Below are 20,423 nucleotides of genomic sequence, written 5' to 3'. Positions count from 1 at the left end.
CCTCCAGGGATGGGGCACCACAGCTTCCCTGGGCAGCATCTCACCACCCTCTGAGTGAAAGATTTCCTGTTAACACCTAATCCAAATATCCCCTCTTTTACTTTAAAGCCATCCCCACTTGATGGCATTGGCTTCAGCAAAATGGCTTTCACTTGAGCTAAAAGGAAAGCAGCAGCAAACCAGTATTTGGGCGCAGCAGGGGAACAGGCAGAGTGCTTAAGACAGCGCAAGGATGACGCTGATGTGCTGGTTTCATTCTCAAACACGTTTTCTAGCACCCATCCTGTTCTGAGCAAGCGGACAGTCCCACTCTGGGAGCTGTGCAGAAGGTTATGGCGGGAAGCCTGGCACAGGCCCTGGTGGAGCTGCAGCTGGCCGTGCAGGTGGCCCACAGCCATGGCCGGGGTGTGCCACGTCCCAGTCCACGCACAGACACCACAGCTTGCAGACACGGCGGGTCCCTTTAGCTCTGCTGCGTGTCAGCACTCCCGTGTCCGTGCACGAACGCCCCGTCCTGGCTGCTGCTGCCGGCCCACCCGAGGGCTTTTTTTCTCCACGTGGAATCGAGCAACGAGCTGGTTCGCCGGGAAAACAGAAGCCATACGCTTAAACCCAGAGCCCTCTCGTTTCTGCCGTGCCAGGTGGCAGCGTGAGCGCTGGGGATGATTCAGTACTCCCGAAAGGCAACGATTATAAATATTCACAGCTACCGGTTGGGACAGCACAACGGTGCGGCAGAGACAGCCACAGAGCCGTGCCTTACATAACGCCGAGCGAGATAAAGCCCTAGGATTAACGGAGCCACGCGCGCCACAGGGGCAGAGAACGCTTCTCCACAGAAGGAGCGCGCGGCCGCAAACAGCTGAGGCGACAGCGGCCAAGTTCAGGCCGAGCAACAGCAGCAGCACACCGCTGCGGCGCCGACCACGCCCCGCCCCTCGCCCCGCGGCGGCGGCGGCCCCTCGAGGCAGCCCGGCGCATCCCCGCCCGCCGCCGCCGCCGCCGCCGCCGCCGCCGGGCGGGACCATCTCTCCCCCTGGCGAGGGGGGGGCGGCGCTCCGCCCCGGCTCCCCGCCCGGCCCGCCTCCCCCCACGCCGCGCTGAGCGCCCCTCCGCCTGCCGAGCGCCGTGGTCACGCCCAGCGCAGGCATTAGCGCCCCCCGGTGCGGGGCGCGGGTGCCCGGGCATCCTCCGGCGCGGCGGCGGTGGCTCCGGCTCCTCCCTCGCCGGCAACGCGGAGCGGCTGCGAGCCTGAGCCGGGCGCTGCGCTGCTGGGCAGCGCCATGAAGCCGGCTGTGCTGGAAGTAATGAGGATGAACCGGGTGTGCAGAATGGTCCTGGTCACTTCAGTGGGCTCCTTCATCCTCGTCATCTTCTATTTCCAAAGTATGTTGCTCCCAGGTAGGGCTCTGCCGCTCCGTTCTCCCCGCCGCAGGTGGCGGCCGCCTCGGGGTGCGCGGGGCGGGAGGAAACTTTGCTGGGCTTCGGTCCTTGCGTGCTCGGCGTCGTGCGGCGGGAGCGGCGCACCGAGAGGGGAAGCGGGGATGGATACAGGGGAGGAAGGTCAGAGCTCGGCTCTTCGCTTCCCCGTTCGCGGCTGCTGGGGCGCAGTAGATTAAAAATCGCCTGCCCTGAAGTTTTTGGGAGGCTTGCGGCGCTGCAGGGCTCCGTGCTGCAGCCGGGAGGCAGCGCACCCACCGCTCTGCGTAGAGGTTCTCCGTCAGCTGTCTGCTCGCCCGAAGTTGGTGCCGTTGGTTTGATGGACGCGTTCTCTCGCGGCGCCCATCTGTGCCGGCTCCTGGGGAAAGCAGTGTGTGTCTTTCTCCCCTCTGCATCCCCACCGGTTCCATCGGACCCGGGGGTGGCTTTAACCGAGCGCTTCAGGTCACCGCACGCGGCTGCGAGCTGCAGTACAGCTTCACCAATTGAACTCGCATGTTTTTTCATTCATTGATTGCGTTCTGCAGGTAACGTAGTCTGAGTACGCGTGCAGAAAATTTGGCCAAGTGTTGCTTTTCCCCGAGTTTTGGGTGAATTGTGCTACTGGAACAAAAACTCAGCGTGCGGCACGTGAGAGATGAAACACAATATTTCACTGTGTATCTTTGAATGTGTAAGAATCACCCTCAAAGGATCCTCAGTGCGCTCCATAGTTAACTACTGGAGATTATGGCTTTGTGTTTGTGCTACTGTGGAACTATAAATAGGCTGCGATTCGGTACCATTCAGAGCATTTCACTAAAGCTGAGGTGAGAGCATGGTGCTCTTAAAGCACGGGGAGTATGAGCTGCGCCCCTCTTCCGTATGACACGTATTGTGTTGTTAGCGTGCATGAAGCAGATCTGGAAATAATGAGATCAAACCCCATTTATCTCTATTGTATCTTCTTGAACATTAACAGTTCTGTGGTTTTTTTTTTTTTCCTTTTCTTTCCTAAATGTAGACTGTTTCTGTAGTGAATGCTGCTGGAAATCAACCAAACGCTAATCTAGATTGAGGTACGGTCTGGCTGTTCAGTTTGAATGTGTTTTGCAAAGCTCAAACATCTCTTTTAGTCAGGTATCTGCTACATGGTTGCGCGTTGGCTATCTAGGTTATTTTATCCAGGGTACAAAAACTTTGCTTGCAGTTGCACCCATTTGTGACTATAGGATTTCTTTATAACTCTTCCTGTTCTATCTCTCAACTCAGTGGGGCTGGATTCTGGGCAGAGTGCAAGGCTGGTGATGTATTAAAACTTTTCAAGATCTTGGCTGGTAACCTTTTTGTAGAGGAGGAAGTTTGGCATTTTGCCCTGAGGTTGGCACAGTGTGCCTTAAGAGGGCTGCAGGAGACAGCTGCCTCAGACACTAGGTTGCCACCAGTCACTTACAGTGCTCTGTAAGATAGGTGTCTTGCTGTCAGAATTAATTGAAGAGTTTCTACCCATCCTTGTGGATGGGGAATAAGGTAGGTGTTCGGTTAAGTTCTTTGCAAGGAGTGTAAGTTCCTTATTCAGGATCTGGCTGCTTCTTCACTCCCTCGGTGCTCTTTGGTGAATCTTAGGAAAGTTGGTCTCTGTCTGCTGAGCTTTCTGAACCATTTAGTTGCGAAGGTGAAGATGTTGGAAGGCCACTGAGTGATGAGCACAGCCATGCTCAGGGAGAAGATAACTCCTCAGTGTCAGGTGGTCACTTCCCGTTTGAGAAGGTTGGAGTGTAGATCTCCTGCAAGAACCATTAAAATAAAATTGCAGAATTGTAAGGTTGAAAAAGAGTAAGAGTTGAAAAAGCACTGTAAGATCACCTAGTCTTACTGTCAGCCCATCCCCACTATGCCCACTGACTGCATCCCTCAGTGCCACATCCACAGGGCTCTTGATCACCTCCAGGGACAGTGACTCCACTACAAATCCAACAAGTACCACAGCAGAAGTCCCTGCTGGCAGATCATTTCCTGGGAGTAAATGACAGCTAATGGAGAGGCGTTCTTAGAAAAACTGCAGAGAAAAGTCAGGAGCTAATCCCAGCCCCTGGTCTTATTTGAGGATCTGGGGGAGGCCAGCTCACTGTTTGTTCCTGAGGGAGGAAATTGCAGTGGTGACTGTGTGTTTTCCTGTTGCCTGTCTAATTTCTTTTGGGAAGGAAAGAAAAAAAAAAAAAAAAAAAAAAAAAAAAAAAAAAAAAAAAAAAAAAAAGGCAAAAAAACGCCCAGTGGAACAAAAAATTCTTCAGTAACTGCTTTAGCTGCATGGGGGTTTTCCTGGGTTCTTGCTCAGGATATTTCTCTTTGCTCTTTTGCCACTTGCTGTCTGTGGAATGATGTGACCCATTGATTGCTTTGTGCTCCCAGATCTTGTTTGCATGCAGAGGGTCAGCCCTGGGCTGTTATGATGGCCCATTGCAGTTCCTGGTGCACCTGCATGTCCCTGCATCGGGTGGGATGGTGTCAGGGTGTGTGCACAACTGCTGGGCTGGGCCAGGCTGGGTGCACTGGGATCACTCCTGTTGGGGGAGTCCTCAGAAAGGCAGAGAAACTGACAGCATCACGTCTCAGCACCACTGAGACATGTTGATGAAGAAACTTAGTATAAATCTCTTTTTTTCTTAAATTTGATTTTGTCACTGGAGTTGTTTGCTCCCTTTCTCAGTTCCTGTTTTGGTATGCTGCTGCTAGCTGTGCTTGCTGACAAAAGCCAGGTCTTTGGATGGACTTTGGTCTCTGATCCTCTGGGCAGCTCCTCACATGGTGCTGTCTGACCCATGATTGCTTCTTCTTGGCAGAGGGCTGATGCCTACCTTTGTTTCCATGATGGAACAGCTCAGATGGTGTGAGGGTTTTTTTTTTTTTTTTTTCTTTGTCTGAAGATGAGCTTATTATTGATTTTGATGGAAGATTCTGTTTGAAAATCAATGCGGCATTCTCCCATCTCACAAAGTGATCCACGCTTCCTCCCCTACTTCTAAAGGGGAAGGAGACTTGCAGAGCAGTAGGTGTGTGGCACTCCTTTGATGGATCCCATACACTGGCTTTAAATAATAACATTTGGGATGCTGAGATGGAGCTCAGCCTACAGTCACAAGGATTTGGCCGTCGTTTAATTGTGTGCAGCAAAATCCATCCCCTGGAGTCCTGCTGTGATCGCTGTCGCTATCTGTGGAAGCTTTTAGCTGATTTCCATGGGACCGTGTACCCAAAGTGCACAGAGCTGCTCAGGTCTCTGCTCTCAGAGGTACTGATGATCTGGAAGTGCTCAGAGTTGAGAGTAAAGCTGTTCTGTGTCTCTGGAAGCCTTCCTGGTGACTGTGAGACTTAGCAGAAAGGTGACTTCTTCTGTCTCAGTACATCTGTATACAGCTTTTCTGTGACAGCTACTTGCTGACCTTAGGAAGTAGGTTTCTATTTATGAATGCTTTCAAGCCAAAATTGCCTGGCTCAAGCCACAGTAATGTCTTAGGAAACAGTAGTTTATCAGAATGTTTATTGCTCTGAAGATACCATTCCTACAATGTATATTTTCATAAGCTTTCAGTGTTGTTTTTTTTTTTTTTTTTTATTACTACTAATTAATGTGGGGGAAACTGCTGATTTTCATAGCACTAAAACTCCACGTTCTCAGATGTAAAACTGCCTTGGCTGAAGTCAGAATTTCTCAGAGACAAAGAGTGGATGTGAATGGGAACTTATTTTCATCTCGAAATAAAAATAAATAAAGCAACATAAGGCAATTTAAATACTCTAGGCCAGGCTGGATGGGGGCTTTGAGCAACCTGGTCTAGAGGGAGGTGTGTCTGCCTGTAGCAGGGGTTAGAATTACGTGATCTTAAAGGTCCCTTCCAATCCAAACCTGTAATTATGAGACATAAGTTATAGAGTTGATCAGGTGTAATTGGCATGTCAGTTTCCTCTGCGTGGAGGGGGTGTATTTGTGAATTCTTAAATTGTTTCCATTGTTTTTGGAGTTTCAGGTCATTTATCTTACGCTATACCACACGACAAGTCTAAAAATGGTTGGGAGATTGGAAGAAGTTAGGTTCACATTGCTCTTCCCAGCACCAGCATCTGTTGCAAGACATACTGCATCAGATCCTGCCTGACAAAGCTGCTTTGGTTGTCCTTGTGTGAATGTCATTGTAGAACAGTTTGGTTTTTTTTTTTTTTTTTTTTTTTTTCCATCTCAAGCCTTTTGGGCTCATGCATATGTATTATGTATCAACTCCAGGGTGATCCCAAGGGAGCTGGGAACAGGGCTGGGGACACGAGGGTTTCAGTCTGATGGGTTTTTCCTGCAGATTGCTCGTATTGTTCAAGGCAGGTGTTTGAATTCTGTGTGTGACTTGTCTGAGTGTCAACAGATATAAAATCGAGTGTGGGTGTGCGGTTGAAGGGTTGTGCTTAAATTGATGGAGGGAAAAGACTCTTCTTCCTTTCACATTAAGGAAACAAAATTAAATTCAAGAATTCTGTGTTTGTTGTATATCTGACGTGTCTGGGATAAAGATAGATAATGTCTGTGGTAGGTCATTTAGATTCAGAAACCACATACTACAAGGATAATGCTTCAAAGCACGTTCCCATTTCTGTTGGATGCTCCTGCTCCCTGTGGAGCCCATTCATGTAAGATCTTTGTGGATGAAGTAGGTATTTGTCCTTAAAGTAGCAATTCAAACTGTAGAGTTCGGTTAATTCCTTCTTATTTGTGTTTCAGTATCCAAGTTGTAGATAACATCCTTTTGTTGTGGGCAAAACACCGGTGTGTGACAAAGTGCTGTTTCTGGCACCAGCCTTATGCTCTAAGTAGGAGATGAGACCACCAGAGACTGCAGCAAATCAATGAGAGAATGCAGTTCCTAATTATCTTTGGCTCATGCCTCCAGACAGAGGGATTTTCTGGGATTCCAATTTTGTGAATGTAATCAGCAGAGGATGTAGTGTGTTCCCCTTTCATGTAATTGTTTGGCACCTGAAACTGAGGGTTCATGAATAAATCAGAATTCCACTGCATATACACTTGGATTCTGTGTCTCTTCTTTTGCATAATGCTGTTATCCCCTGTTTTCCATTTAATGCCTGATCGATGAGTGGGGTTAGTAAGAAGTTATGTTGGTGATGTTTTCAGGGGGAGATAATTCCCTCCCATCAAGCTGCAGTCACAGGTCTTCCCTTGAATGGCATATGTTAATTTCAGCTCCCTACCCACTGCCTGGTGGGGTTGTCACATAGCTGTAGCATCAGGGAAGGATGGAATGAGGTGTGTCCCAGTGCACAAGTGATGTGTGCTTCTGTACAAGCAGTAAGTTCTTCAATACTGGGGGCTGTCTTGATGTACACCTCCTGCTCTGCCCTCTGCACCTGCCTGTTCAGTGCCTGTGGGGTGCAGGTGAGCCCCTGGTGTTGGTCACATGAGCTGCAGGTAAGAATCCATGGGGCTGTTTTTCTTGTCCATGACAAGTTCTACTCTGTGAACTTGCATAGTGTGAAAAGCACCATGCTTGTGAATCTGTGAGCCAGAGCAGATGATGGCATCCTCATTTGTGTCAAACCAACAGTACCTGGACTACACAATGTGCTATAAGTAGGTACTGTGCACGTATTCTTTTGCAGCAAGTGAATTTGGTGCCTGTATGAGTCAGGCAGATTTTCCTGCATTAAAGAAGTTTCCCTGCATTATGTGTTTCACAATTAAATATTCAGCTAGCTTTTATTTTAGATTAATGAATTCTTTTTGATTGTTCTATGCACCTTGCCCAGTGTTTGCAATAGAAGTAGAGCACAGCTTTGCTTTTAACTGTATTAATTTGGCACATTAGAAGAAGAGGTCCTAAATGAGGCATTAAAATCTGGCTTGTAAAGCATCAGGAAGAAATGTTATTTAGAAGAAATAAAATTAGATAGCTGCCACTGGAAACTTTGGAGTAAAAAGTCACTGGAGTGTACTGAGTGACACTGAAGTTGGATTTGTAATCTAATCCCCCAAGGAGGGGGGAAAGGAAATACTTTCAATATTTAAATCCCTGGTTTAAAAAAGCTGTGCATGAGCACTTAAAAAGCAGTAGCTTTAAAAGAGAGGGCTGCACACAAGTGGATGTGCATATACGTGCCCACCCATATGTCTTCCCCTGGTTCAAGCTGTAATTGGGCTGCAGTGGTGGTCCGAGTAACCCACGCACGTGGATCAATGCAGTGCACACACCTTCTCCAAGATAGCTGCTGTAAGGAGCATGAAGTCCTTTGTCATTAGAGGAAGTTCCAGAAGGGCCAAGGGCTTTATGAGGTGCCTTTGTTATTTTTACTGATGAAACATGCGTCCAGTGTGGGTTCTCAGTTGCATTCTTTCTTTCTCAACTTATTCAGTATGTGGAAGCATACAGCTTGGGAGAAATAACCTTTTTATGAATTCTTTCTAAGCTGTGCAGGAGCATGAATTTCTATGGGGGTATCAGCCTGAGCAGTAAGAGTGGCTTTTCAAGGTAGCCTTCGTGTGATTCGTGCCACGTTGTAGGCGCTGAAGGATGACTTTATGTCCTTTGTTATCAGCTGCTGCTGCAGTGGCTTCATGCTCCTATGAAAGAACTTAAAAGAGAGTCCTGGAAGGAACAGAAAATGCAGTCCAGCAAGATTTCTCATGGCAATGTGATTCTAGGGGCTTGAGGGATAGTAGCCAAACACAACAACTGGCATGCAGGTAAGTGAAGAAGCAGGTGTGAAGTGATTACATCCCATGGACATCTGCTCTTAGTTTTCTGCAAAGAGAACATCCTTGGTGTCAATGATTTGAGCAAAGTGATCCATGTGTGGTTCTGCTGGATGGGTGACCTCAGTCTCCCCTCTAGTAGGTGAAAGAGGAGGTTGTTCTCAGATACGCTTGCTTGCAGAGGATCTGCTGCTTTAGATGCTGTACGCAGGCTGGAAGATGCTGTCCTTGGCAATCTTCTCGTTGAAAGATTGTATCTCTTTATGTCAGTTGTCTGAGTGGTGGAATCTGATGGTTTTTAGCTGCAGAATGCACACAAGGAACAAAAGGGCTTTGAGCTTCCACAAACACATTGAGCTGTACACAAAGCAGAAAACTGTGCTCTTTTTTTTTTTTTCTTCTGGTTTTATTGTAGAAGCCAACACTTTCTATGCGTGTCTATTTTTTTTTTTAGAGTTTTCAGAGAATTCAAGATATATTTTGCAAGCAGTAAGAACTGTGGCTTTCAGGACCCTTGGAGAGTAATGCTTTCTGAATTCACTTAACAAGCAGCATACTTCATAGCCAGCCATTTTCATTCCTTTTTGGCTAATGAATGATTACATAAGCAGGTCAAAAAGTTTCAAGTGGATAACTTATAGGGATTTTTTGGATTAGGAAAGGTAGACTTTTAATTAGGAGGGTGATTTTAATTGGATCTTGTAGATGATCTCTACTGTAATACCTTGTATTACAAGGAAGAGCCTTTGGTAGTTAAAATCCTTTTAAAGACTATGTGGGTTATTATGCTTTAAAGTTGGTTGGAGTGCTGCCAGGACAAAACAGTCTGTGCTATCTCAAGTGACCTGCTGTGGAATAGCACATTCTGCACCCATGGTGGTGGGTACCAGGAGCTGAATGTGTCCTTTGGGTAAGCTGTGTTTTTACAGCCTGTGTTGCAAGTGAGAGTGGAGAATTTATAGTAAGTGAGGAGGAGGGAAGTAACACTTTTTAAACACTTTGTGATTAATAAAATGTGTCAGTTGTGATCATAAGTCTAAAACTGAAGAAGTTGATCTTAGTTATAAGTTTTGGGCTTGATTAGCTTCTAAAGCATATTTTGAGTTCCCAGATGGAAATAAATTCTATATTTTTGGGGTTAAATGTGTGTATTTGTGCACGTAATTGTGAAGTTGATGTAACTGATAATTAAGTAGGACAAATGCACTGCTGAATTTGTCATACATACTGAATGTTGACTACTACCATGCGTACTGTGCTTCCTTGACTGTTACAGGAAGCAGGATCAGTCAGGTGGACACTGAGCAGAGTTCTTGCTTGTACAGTACTGGCAGACACACGTACCATGCCTGCTAATCTCTTCCTCTTTGCTTTCCTCCTTCTCATACCAAACGTGGTGGTCCACTGCGACAAGCTTGGGGAAGCTCAGATAGGATGAGCGCAGCTGCCTGCTGGGCTGCGAGGTTTGGGGTTTTGTTTTGGGCAAGCCATAAGATTTTACAGCTTCTTTTTCCGAAAGAAGTATAGTGATGAATGGTTTGAATACGTTGGTGGAGTGACTGCATGAGGTCTGCATGACTGCCTGGGGGAGTCAGTGGTTGCCTTTCAGTTGATTTTAGTGAGCAGTGGGTCAGGTCTACTGTGTCAGAACAGAGGCTTTCTGAAATGCATGAAGGGCATACATCCCCTGTAGTGGTAGGAATATAGGATTGCAGGCTTGGGGAAAGCTCTGAACTGTAAATCTGGGTTGACTCCATTGAATTGATTATATTAATTCTGGATCAAAGCTACTATAACATGCAGAATTTGTCCCTCCCACAGAGCAATATACAACAGAGTAACAGCTTTGCTTTTCAGCTTGTTTATTTGCCCTTCACAGAGTACTTCTGCGTTCAAGGAAATAGTAGTTGTTTTTTTTTTTTTCCGTAGGTGTACATGCTTAAAATATTGAATGAAGATATTGACTGTTTTCCACAGGTTTTAGTGGAAATGACTTTTTTTTTTTTTTTTTTTAATATGTATTAATATGTAATATTTAATATTAATATTTACATATTAATATGTAAATATTTAATTTTTTTTTTTAATATATATATATAACCATTAGCATGCAGACCATCAATCGCAGTCAGAGTTTTCTGGTAATCCTCAGAGGAACTGGAGCACAAATCTTATGAGAGCTGGCTGAGGGAACTGGGATTGAAGAGGAGGCTCAGGAGACTTGGTACTGCTCTCTGCAGTGACCTGAAAGGAGGCTATGGGGCCTTTTCTCCAACATAACTTGCATAAGATGAGAGGTAATGGCTTTAAGTTGCACCAGGGGAGGTTCAGGTTGAATATTAAGAAACATTTCTTCTCCAAAAGACTGATCAGGTGCTGGCACAGGCTGCCCAAGGAGGTGGTGGAGTCACTGTCCTTGGAGGTGTTCAAGAAATGTGTTGATGTGTAATAAAGGATGTGGTTTAGTGGGCGTTATTGGTGGTAGGTAGGTGGTTAGACTAGGTGGTCTGAGAAGTCTTTTCCAACCTTCGTGATTCTTTGAGCATTTCCTGCATGGGATGCAGAAGTTACAAGTATTTCTGATGGAAGTATAATTGCATCAAAGCAAATCAACAAGAGAAAAAGTTGGGACTTCTGGATTCTGTTAACTGTTTTGAGATTTAAAAAAAAAAAAAAAAAAAAAAAAAAAAATTTTGAGATGCTCAACAAGCTAAAATGGATAACAAGACAAAGAATTTAATTAGAATTGTATTCATGACTGGCTGTCTTGATACAGCTTGCTTTTTTCTACATGACACATCAGTTTTTCTCATGAGTCTTTCCGCACTACCTTGACTTTTCCTCAATAGTTCTCTTGAAATGTTCCAGAGAGAAAGAAGAATTTCACAGAGGATGTCAGGACAGCTAGCAAAACAAAAATATACATGGGGCCATTGTGTCTGAGGGATTAGTAATGTGCAAAGTCTATACATCAGTATAATGTCACTGACTTAGAGCCACATCTATCTCAAGAATGCTGTAACCAGTGTGGTAACAGATTGCTGTGAGAACTCTTTGTGCAGCTAGAAATGTCTCATTCCCTCCTGTGCAGTTGGGAAGCAGGTCATAATTCTTCCACATCCAAACTAGTGTGGGTTGTTTCCCATTGCCAGTCTTCATGATGACTTTTTTTTCCTTCATTTGCTTTGTACTTTCTAGAGCTTTTGCTTATTTCTACATTCACTGGGGTGTGATGTCAAGAGAGACCACGTGCGGTTTATTTCATGCTCTTTTGCCATCAAACTGTACCTCAGCTGGTTTTTACCTCACCAGAATAGTTTATATCCAGTGTACTTCTCCAGCATTGTGGAAGCTGCTGAATGTGAACCTGTGTATATCAGCACATGTTACTAACAGTAAGTCTACGCTTCCTGCTATTGCTGCGGTTTGAAGTTTTTCATTGGCATAAAGTTAGGAGCAGCATTTCTAGAAATCTTTGAGAGTTTGGGCCCAAGCCTACTTCTTTAGCAGTAATACTTTGATTTTTATCAAAAGGCTTAAAAACATTCCACGAAGCAGGCCTATGCTTCTTTGTGCTACTTAAGCAACAGGCTCTCTTTTCTTCAGCAGAAAGGTTAGTCTCTACATAATGTTGAACACAGAGCATTGGTTACATTGGTGAAAGTGTCACCCCAGTGCCGTAATACAAACGTCTACTGAGCTGCTATGTTGTGGTGTGGATGGAGATGGGGGCTGTGGCTGTGCTTGAAAATCTTTTTTGGAATTGCAAGCCTTTCGTACTGTAGATGTATTGTGCCTGGACAGCTTTTGCCTGGAAAGGATTTACTCACTTGATGATAAACATTGGTGATAAAAAGCCCTACCTCATCTCTTGTGGCTTTGGTTTGCCTTTGTGCACAGGTCTACTAGAGGTCTTGCCAGGGACTCTAAGTTTAAACAAAGACATAGAAAAAGGGTGAATGGAGAACATACACAGTAAAACCACAGTGATCGTGCTTGCTTTATAGGAGTTTTAAGGTCAAAGTTCCAATCATTTCAAAAAGGTAACATCAGTGATGTATGTGAGAAGCTGCAGCAGCTGACTGATACTTCCCCAGATCCTTCTCTTTTAGACCTCTGTGGTGACTGTGGGATACTGGTGTTCCTCCCTTAAAACAGAGATTTTTGGTATAACATTCCATGAATATGTTTGCTGCTGCCCAGGAAAGCCTTGAATTTGAATCTAGCATCTTTTTCGGTTGCTTCATTTATAAGTTTGAGGCATCAGAGGTAACACTTTGTGTAATGTTCTAAGTGGGGAAACTGTTCTTAGTGGCTACTGCTAAACATGCTGGAAATGAAAGGATTTTTCTACTTTAGTCTTTCAAACATACACAAAAATCATCTAGCCTTTCACGTAAACGCATCTGTTTCCCATGAGTGTGTGTGCATAAACCACAGCTGTGGTTTATGAACTGCAGTGAGGCACTTTGAACAGGCAGACCTTTAGTTAGCACTGCAAGACATCTTAGTGTCTTTCCCTGTTTCCCCTTCTGTGTTGCTCTGAAAGTCTGTGTCCTCCTTCATGCTTGAGTAAGGATAGCCGAAAATGTACCATTGTGTGGCATTCTGAAGTTTGTTTGCTTCTTGCTTGTCTCTTGAGATCACCTAGTTTCAACCCCCCTGCTATGTGCAGGGTTGCCAACCAGCAGACCAGGCTGCCCAGAGCCACATGCAGCCTGGCCTTGAATGCCTCCAGGGATGGGGCATCCCCATATCTAAGTTCTTTTTTGGAAATGACAGGGTCATGTCACCTGTGTCATCTTTTCTAGCTGATGGCAGTTTTAAGCACTATAAATACAGTAAAGTGGAAAAACATGAATGATGAAATAGGCATATCAAGTACCACACCTGTGGAAATTAAAGGACCTGATTTTTGAGCAGACAACCAGTGTTTACACGTTTAATTTATGTAGTAGCCCTTGCAGATCCCATCTGTTTCTGTGTCCTTTGGCAAATGGGTTTGTGTTTTTTTTGTTTTCTCCCTCCAACACAGACATTGTCAAGTTTAGAGAATGACTGATTTTATTTTGCTTGCTGCTTTCTTTGTCTCTGTTATGAGATGATCCTTAGGGAGAAAAAGTTGACCCCAGAAGGCAGGGGAAGCTTTGTCTTTATTGGCTGCCAATGTTCTGTCACTACAATACAAGGTTGAGAGGCCGAAACTGCAAGTTAAACGTGTAAGACCCCAGTGTGTCTTGCTTTCTGATATGCCAGTAATGCAGCAGCGAGAGGTTTGTGCTATAAATGAATGCAATCTTAAAACAGTATGTTATAAATCCAAGCAAGAGCATGGTGAGGCTTTCCACTTAGGTGTTTCATCTTGCAGAGAGAGGTTGCAAAGACCACATTTCATCTGCAAATTTGCAGCTGTCTGAGGTGCTGGATGCATTGTGGTTACCCTGACATGTGTAATGGAGCTGCTCTGAAGCCATGCACCCCAACATAAGTACTGAGTAGTTTCAGCACAACAGGAAAGCAAGTTACTGCTGAAAACAGGATCTGACTGCTAGAACTTGTAGTACTGACACATCATCAAATCTTGAGCATTGATCAAGGGTCATGTGGGCAGACCTCCTGGGCTCTTTGTATGCACGCCCAATGACTAGCAGCTCTATAAACCAAAGTGTTGTATGTCTGTAAGATAGGATACGTTCCCTGTAATTTTCTCAGCCTAATTTTATTGGGGTTTTAACGTCAGAATAGGACACTTGATGTCACTAATATCAGGGCTGGGTATGTTGCATAAGAGACTGGAGATGAGTACTAGACAACAAGAGGAATTTGCTGTGCCATCAGCATAAAGGTTTAATCTTTTGTGGACATATAGCGTGATCAACCTCATGATTAACCTTTGCTTTTACTGTTAGCTGATGATGTGCGTATGTGTGGAACGTCATGGCTTTTGTTGCCTCCTTGTCTGCAGCCATGAACCCACTGCCCTCTGGTTTCTTGTCTCTGGCATGCGGAGCACAGCAGCATGCACATCCTTGCTTCTTGAGAGGTAAGTGGTGGTGAAGCAGGCAGCACCTGATGAAAGCATGCACCTAATTGGATTTTTAGATCATGCTTTAAAAATATCGGATTTTCAAGTACTCCCATGAATGGGCATTAGTACTGAGGGAAAAATGTGGCTGAGTTAAATTTTTGAGTAAGAATTTAAGTATAATTAAAAAGAGATTACTGAACATAATAGTATTAACGGAAATGGCATCCTGGAGTGAAGAGCATGTGTGAGAGCAGCAGGCAGAGTGCACACCTGTGGGTGCACTGCAGCTTGGCGTAAAGGCAGGAGCACTGTGCTCACAGTTGTGGGAAAAGGACACTGACAGAGCTGTGCAGCTCTAGGGTCAGTGTTCATGTGGCTGACTTCAAAAGGTTACATCAGTGATGTAAGGAGGGGCTGCAGCTGCTGATGTGCTTTCCTGGATCTAGCTGGGAGAAGTGAGGGCGGTTTACCTGCAGCAATAAGGACAAGTTCTAATTTTAAATTGTGTATCACACTCAGTGCTGTTGTGACAGGAATTTATTCAACTTGTCTTACGCACATTTGAGTCTGCCACTTCATGTTGCTACAAAGTGCATTTTATGACATGTTATTCATTAATATTGTTATTGTTTGTGGTTTACCACTGGTTGCTCTTGGCTATTATTTTTGTCCTATGCTTGACTGCTTTTCTCCTTTCTACTGAAATGTTATTCAGGGGCAGTATTTTAAGGGAAACACTTCCACCTGTGTACCGGGCTGGGAAGCATAAGTAATTACTTGCATTCACTGTGAATTTTCAGCTGCTGTTGTACAAGAGCTGGAATTGACACTACTTCTGCAAAAACCGTATCTGCTTTTCCTGGGCTGTGATGGTGGATGCATCTGTAGTGACACAACAAACCAATGCAGAAGACAGTCCCAGATGAAGTTGGGTTTGTACCCAAAAACAGAACAGCCATAAAGACTTGGAAGCCATGGGAGAATTTCTTAGGAGCATTGTACCAAGACTGACTGAAAAAGGAAACTTGTTTTGTATTTTCATTTTGATTTTTACAGCATTGCTGCTTCATTTTGTTAGTGACTGTTATAGTGCTAGAAGTAAGCTGCAGGCTACCAGGGCTACCAGTTCTGTTTTCGTGATCAGAAGAGAAAATAGATAAACCACTGATGTGAAAAACAAGTGCTGCTTGCTTTATCTTCCTGAAATATCAAAAAGATTCTCCTAATTTATTATTCCGAGAGACTGATTTTATGGCATCAAAGACTTCAACGTGGAGCTTGGAATTGTAGCTAAGCCAAAACTTAACCGGGTTTAAGTGAAAAGCTTGACAGGTGATCTAGCTGTAAAAAATTGCATACCAAGAAAGAATTTAAATGTATGTCAATTTATGTAGCGTTAATCTCTGCAGAGCAGATCTTAATTCAAGATTGACAATTTGGGTCATGTCTGAAATTGATTTGGAGCTTGGTCCTTGATTGCTTTAGATTCAATTCCAAAGCTGAGTTGTGAGTGTGAATTGAGGATCAAAGCCTAAACATCACTTCATCTCAAGCTTGAGGGTCAGACTGAAGGTTCTCCTTTTAAAGTGTTGAGGTTTTTTTTTTTTTTTTTTTTGTTGCATTACTCCAATTTCAAGTGCAAAATACACCATTGTACTGAAAATCTCCAGTCTTTCAGGCTTAAAAGGACTCATTGAAGATGAAAGTGAAGCTGTTTGTGTTCTTGTAAGCAGTATATGAAGAGACTTCAGTAAGAATAAAGTGTAAGTGGCACAGAGAATCCTGGCAAAAGAGAAACACTGCAATGGAGCTAAGAGATAAATGCTTGAAGGCAGCAGCTCTGCCTGTATTTGAAGTTGTAGCATTAGTGAGTGAGGACATGCTGGCTCCTTTCAAGGAGGGAGGATTTGGTAGCCTCAAGAGCACAGCAGCTTTGGTAATATATGGTCATTCTGAGCTACTGCTGCATTAATGTGTCCAGCTGACTTCTGTATTGTTAATTAAGTGAGGAGAAGCCACCTGCTGATAGGCCCCTACAGACACAGCTTTCAAAACAGATTGGCAAAGCTGGAGGAGAGCTGGGAGTCATCATCTTTGGTAGGGGGGGAAAAATGTTTATCATACGCCATCTACTTACCCTTCATCACTTGTAGGTTGCAGTCCTGTCCTCAAACAGAGTGAGAAGGCCACCAGTTGGGGTACAGGAAGAACTGAATGTAGAGCAGTAGGCAGTCTGATCATCTGCCTGTGTGCCCTGGTGAGCTCCTAGTGAGTCTCAGGCCCAGAGCCTGCAGGTCCAAGGAGAACAGAACAAGGTGTGTGCTGTCTCCTAAAAGGTTTTTCTTTTCCCCTTCCAGTTAGTCAGCCTTGAGTAGGTTGTAACAGAGCCAGTTGAAGATGGTACAGTGAAGAGGCAAGTCTGTTTAGAAACAGCAAGGAATTAAACATTTGGCAATAACTGATGTCTCTTTCTTGGCAGGATCCAAATAGCTCAGAAAGCGTTTTATCTTCATTAGTGATGCAAATTTTATCATCGCTCCTGTGTTTTGTAAGCTCTTTTGGTAAAGATGAAAGGCTGTAGTTGCATAAATCCAAGCTTTATCATTTATTGTGAAGGGCAGAGTCTCTGAATGTAGACTTGATGCTGAAACTGTGTGGGTTCTAGGTCACCTTTATATATGCCTTGGGCACAGAGAGCACTAAAAGCCAAGATCTCTGTCAGTCAGAGCTGCATTAGGTTGTGCTGTCAGAGGCTTCTGGGCCATGCTTTGCCGTGTGGACACAGATATAACAGAAATTAGAAAATATTTATTTTATTTTTCTATTCCAAACCTTGTAAGCTCTCTGCACCTCCTAGCATAGCCCTATCAACTTGTCATTTTTGGTGGTTCTAGGAATACCTGGGGGTTTGTGTGAAGTTGTCCCTGCTGGATTTGAACCAGCCCAAGGGTCCTAATTAAATATTTTAGGTCAGGCATGACTGCAGTGAGCCAAATCCTTTGCCTTTGGTGCTTTTGTTTCATTTGATCAGTAGACTATTTCTCAATCTAAAACACTGCAGTATTCCCATACAGCTTAGTTGGTTAGTGTTGAGGGTTCCCATTAAAAATTGTTTAACCAACTTTTTGTCTTTACTCAACTTTTCATTCTCTGAGACCTATTCCTTTCTGAAACTTCCTTGCTTTTTTTTTTTTTTTTTTTTTTTTTTATCTCTTGCTGCAAACAAGGTTGTTTTCAAAACATATGCTGGTCTTCTGTTCTTTCTCCTTTTCCTTGAACCCTTATTTGTATTCTCTCCTCTCTCTTGCTTGGCCTTATAAAGAAGCCAACTACTGTCCACCCATCCAGCAGTGGTTTTGTCACAGAGGAGCAGGTGACTCTTCTTTGAAGCGTGTGGAAAAATTCCAACTTCAGTTAGTACTTTTATTCAACTAACATACAATAGAACAGGTTTTGAAAACATACTTGCAGACAGCCTTCTCACCAGGTTAGGATTATAAGCTACACTCTCTGGCAACCCATAAAATAGTTTTCTTGTTTAAGGAAATTGAAGCGGTGAGCCCTGTCAGTTTTTACCCAACTGAGATGAGGAAATGTTGTTCCTCATCTGACTCCCAGCAAGACAGGAACTGAGATCAAGTCCCGTTTTCTCAGAATCAAGCCCTTCTTGGTCACTGGGCTGTGTGGTTGTTGGGATTGGTGTCCTCTCCACCTTGCAAAGGCATTCTTGTCCAGGAGCGTCAGTGAGGGTGACTTTCTGTCTTGCTGGTTATGCCATTTCCCTCCAGTGCTTTTAATCGCTTTCCACAAACAGTTTCATAGTTTGTTTTTGTTTGCTTTCGTAGCTACTTTGTGTTAGAAAAAAAAAGTCAGCAAAATGAAAGAGAGGAAAAAAACGGGTTTTTTGGGAAGAATATGAAAAACTTTTGATTTAAAAAAAAAAATCAAAGAAATCTTTCTCTTGGTTTTGCTGCAGAGTTAAAACAATCCTTTGGGTTTTTTGCATGGCTTTGCAGGATTGTTAACTGCTGGCTGAAATTCAGCATCTGAATTAGCCAGTTCTCCGCAGGAAAGTTGAGTGCTGGGCAGCTTGGTTTTGGGCTCTTCTTTGATTTCCTTGTTTATGGTCATTACACTAGTTTGATTGCACTTTTCAGACTCCTCTGAGATTGGAATGTGGCCCATTGTCTGAGAAAATGGAGAATTTCATACATAAAATACTTACAGATGCTAATGATTTCTTAGACCTCTAATCAAATGGCAGTCATATATGTTATTTAATGTAATGTGCCCTTCTGAGATGACAACTAGTCCTTCCCAGGCACCCCTGTTTACTCATCCAGCTACATGTATTTTGAAGAATCTTGAAAGACCATCCGTGGAAACATCCTGGCCCACGCTGGGCGCATCTTGATCCACCCACTTACTTGCATCCTTTGTTGCTTATGCTTTGTGCTTCTGAGTATAACTGAGATTATATTAGGATCTCTATGCAATGGGAAATTTGCAAGCTAAGTAGAGCATGATTCAAGCACAGTCTCTGGAAAAATGAAAAAGCATGCAAGCTTGAATTCAGGACTCCTCTGTAAGCCAGCCAGTTAGGTGTGAGATGCTTCCTAGTATGTTTTATTGCAGAGAGAATGGAGTTTGGGATCAAATCATTAGAGAAGTGTTTGTTTTGGTGTCTGGACCCCATCTTCAGTGTTGAATGGTAGGTCCAGTAGGTCTGACTGGTAAGATGAAATGTAGAAGGTCATTTGAATGTCGGTTAGCTCTAATGTAGTGAATTAGAAGCTTAATTTGTGTTGCCTGTGTTGTATTCATGAAATTCTTCTTCTGTTCTTTCCCCACCCCTTTCTCTGGGTATGAGATCAGTGACCATTTGCAGCTCATCCTTTTTATCCCTCAAGTTTCTATTCTGTGATTTTTGTTTTTGATGTCATTTGGCAATATCCAAGTTCAGTTGACAAATGCGTGACCACCATGTGAGATCTACAGCAGTGTCTAGTAATAGCTGCTTGTGTACAGTGGTTTCCAGCTTTTCATTCATTGTTCCCTGGAGCTATAAGGCAGCTTTGAAAGAGCCAACAAAGACATCTAATGAAAGCAAGCTTCCTTGTGCTATTTGACTAACTCTGGAGCTTCTGACGAGGCTGCGTGTTCACTGGAAAACTTGAAGGCATGAATATGGAAAACCAGAGAAGCATGGGTTTTAGCACACTTGATCCTTTTCTCCATGCTGCAGGGGCAACACATACTGAAGGAAGGAACTTGAGTTTTCCCCATTTTTTTTCTCCAATTATGAATTTCTAGTATTTTTAGGTGTGTAAGTGGGTATGGTGAATGGGAGAAAGGACTTCTGAAGGCAGAGCCTATTTATGAACATTTTGCTCTTAAGAATCATGCCTGCGTTTTCAGCCATAGTCTTAACAGTCTTTGTCCCAGGTCACCTTGCTGCATGTGTCATACAGCCTTTCTTGCTCAGAAACAGATGATGCTCTTCTTCCAGACAGAGGGCCAATCTGGTTGACTGTGCCTCAACAAAACCAATGATTCTTGGTGGAAATCAAGATCCTGGAAACTGCTCTCTAAAGAAAAAGCTTAGAAAGTTTGACTTGTCAGCATAAGATGTAACTGCACTAAAATGAGTTAGGCAATTGACTTTTTATTAAAAAAGCTAATAAGCTGTAATTCATGGAGAAATTTAATGTTGATGTTCTGGGACTTGATAAAATGGCTTAAATAACAAAAATTTGGAGAGGTGAAGTGGCTACCGTGCTGAGGGAGTGCCTTTGTGCTTTCCGCATGGGGAGAGATGGTGAGAAAATGTTTAGAAATGGGGAAGAGATTAAGAACTTACTTTAAGCTACATTTCAAGTATGATTATATTTTAGGGCAGATGAGCAGATTAGCAGGGCTTCATACAAACTCTTGTTATACCCAAACCTAACCTGTTTGATAATGCGTAACTAACAACGCACTGGAGTGCAGCCATGACCCTCAGACAGAGATAAGGAAGGTAAAGGGCAGTGTAACTGGTTACTGCAGTGCTCTCTGCACATTGTCTTGTTGGTGTGATAGTAATAGTAAATGGTTTTCAGCTGTGGGGATCTTAAGTATGGCCAAATCCTGACTATGTAGATGTGAGGGCAAGGAAAGAAAATGAGCTGAACTAAACAGACCTGCTTTAAATGTCTCCGGGGGGGGGGGGGGGGGGGGGGG

General features: G+C 44.0%; 1 protein-coding gene across 2 annotated transcripts in view; it reads left to right on the top strand.

The window, feature by feature from the left end:
* The first annotated feature begins 1,314 nt into the window (after positions 1-1,314).
* CHST11 (carbohydrate sulfotransferase 11) overlaps positions 1,315-20,423 on the top strand; it is a 155,744-nt gene continuing 136,635 nt past the window's right edge. The window contains exon 1 of one of the 2 annotated variants that reach the window (XM_042889897.1): positions 1,315-1,401. In XM_042889897.1, the coding sequence (XP_042745831.1) occupies positions 1,332-1,401 (70 nt within the window). In that variant the 5' untranslated portion in view covers positions 1,315-1,331. The remainder of the gene's footprint in view (positions 1,402-20,423) is intronic. The other variant, XM_042889898.1, reaches the window with a different exon arrangement.

This window comes from Lagopus leucura, unplaced genomic scaffold (assembly GCF_019238085.1).
Source record: "Lagopus leucura isolate 7727_CA_CO unplaced genomic scaffold, USGS_WTPT01 Super-Scaffold_100159, whole genome shotgun sequence".
NCBI classification, from domain to species: domain Eukaryota; kingdom Metazoa; phylum Chordata; class Aves; order Galliformes; family Phasianidae; genus Lagopus; species Lagopus leucura.
The sequence above is the reverse complement of the archived record's forward strand: the minus strand, read 5'-3'. Positions and strand labels throughout refer to the sequence as shown.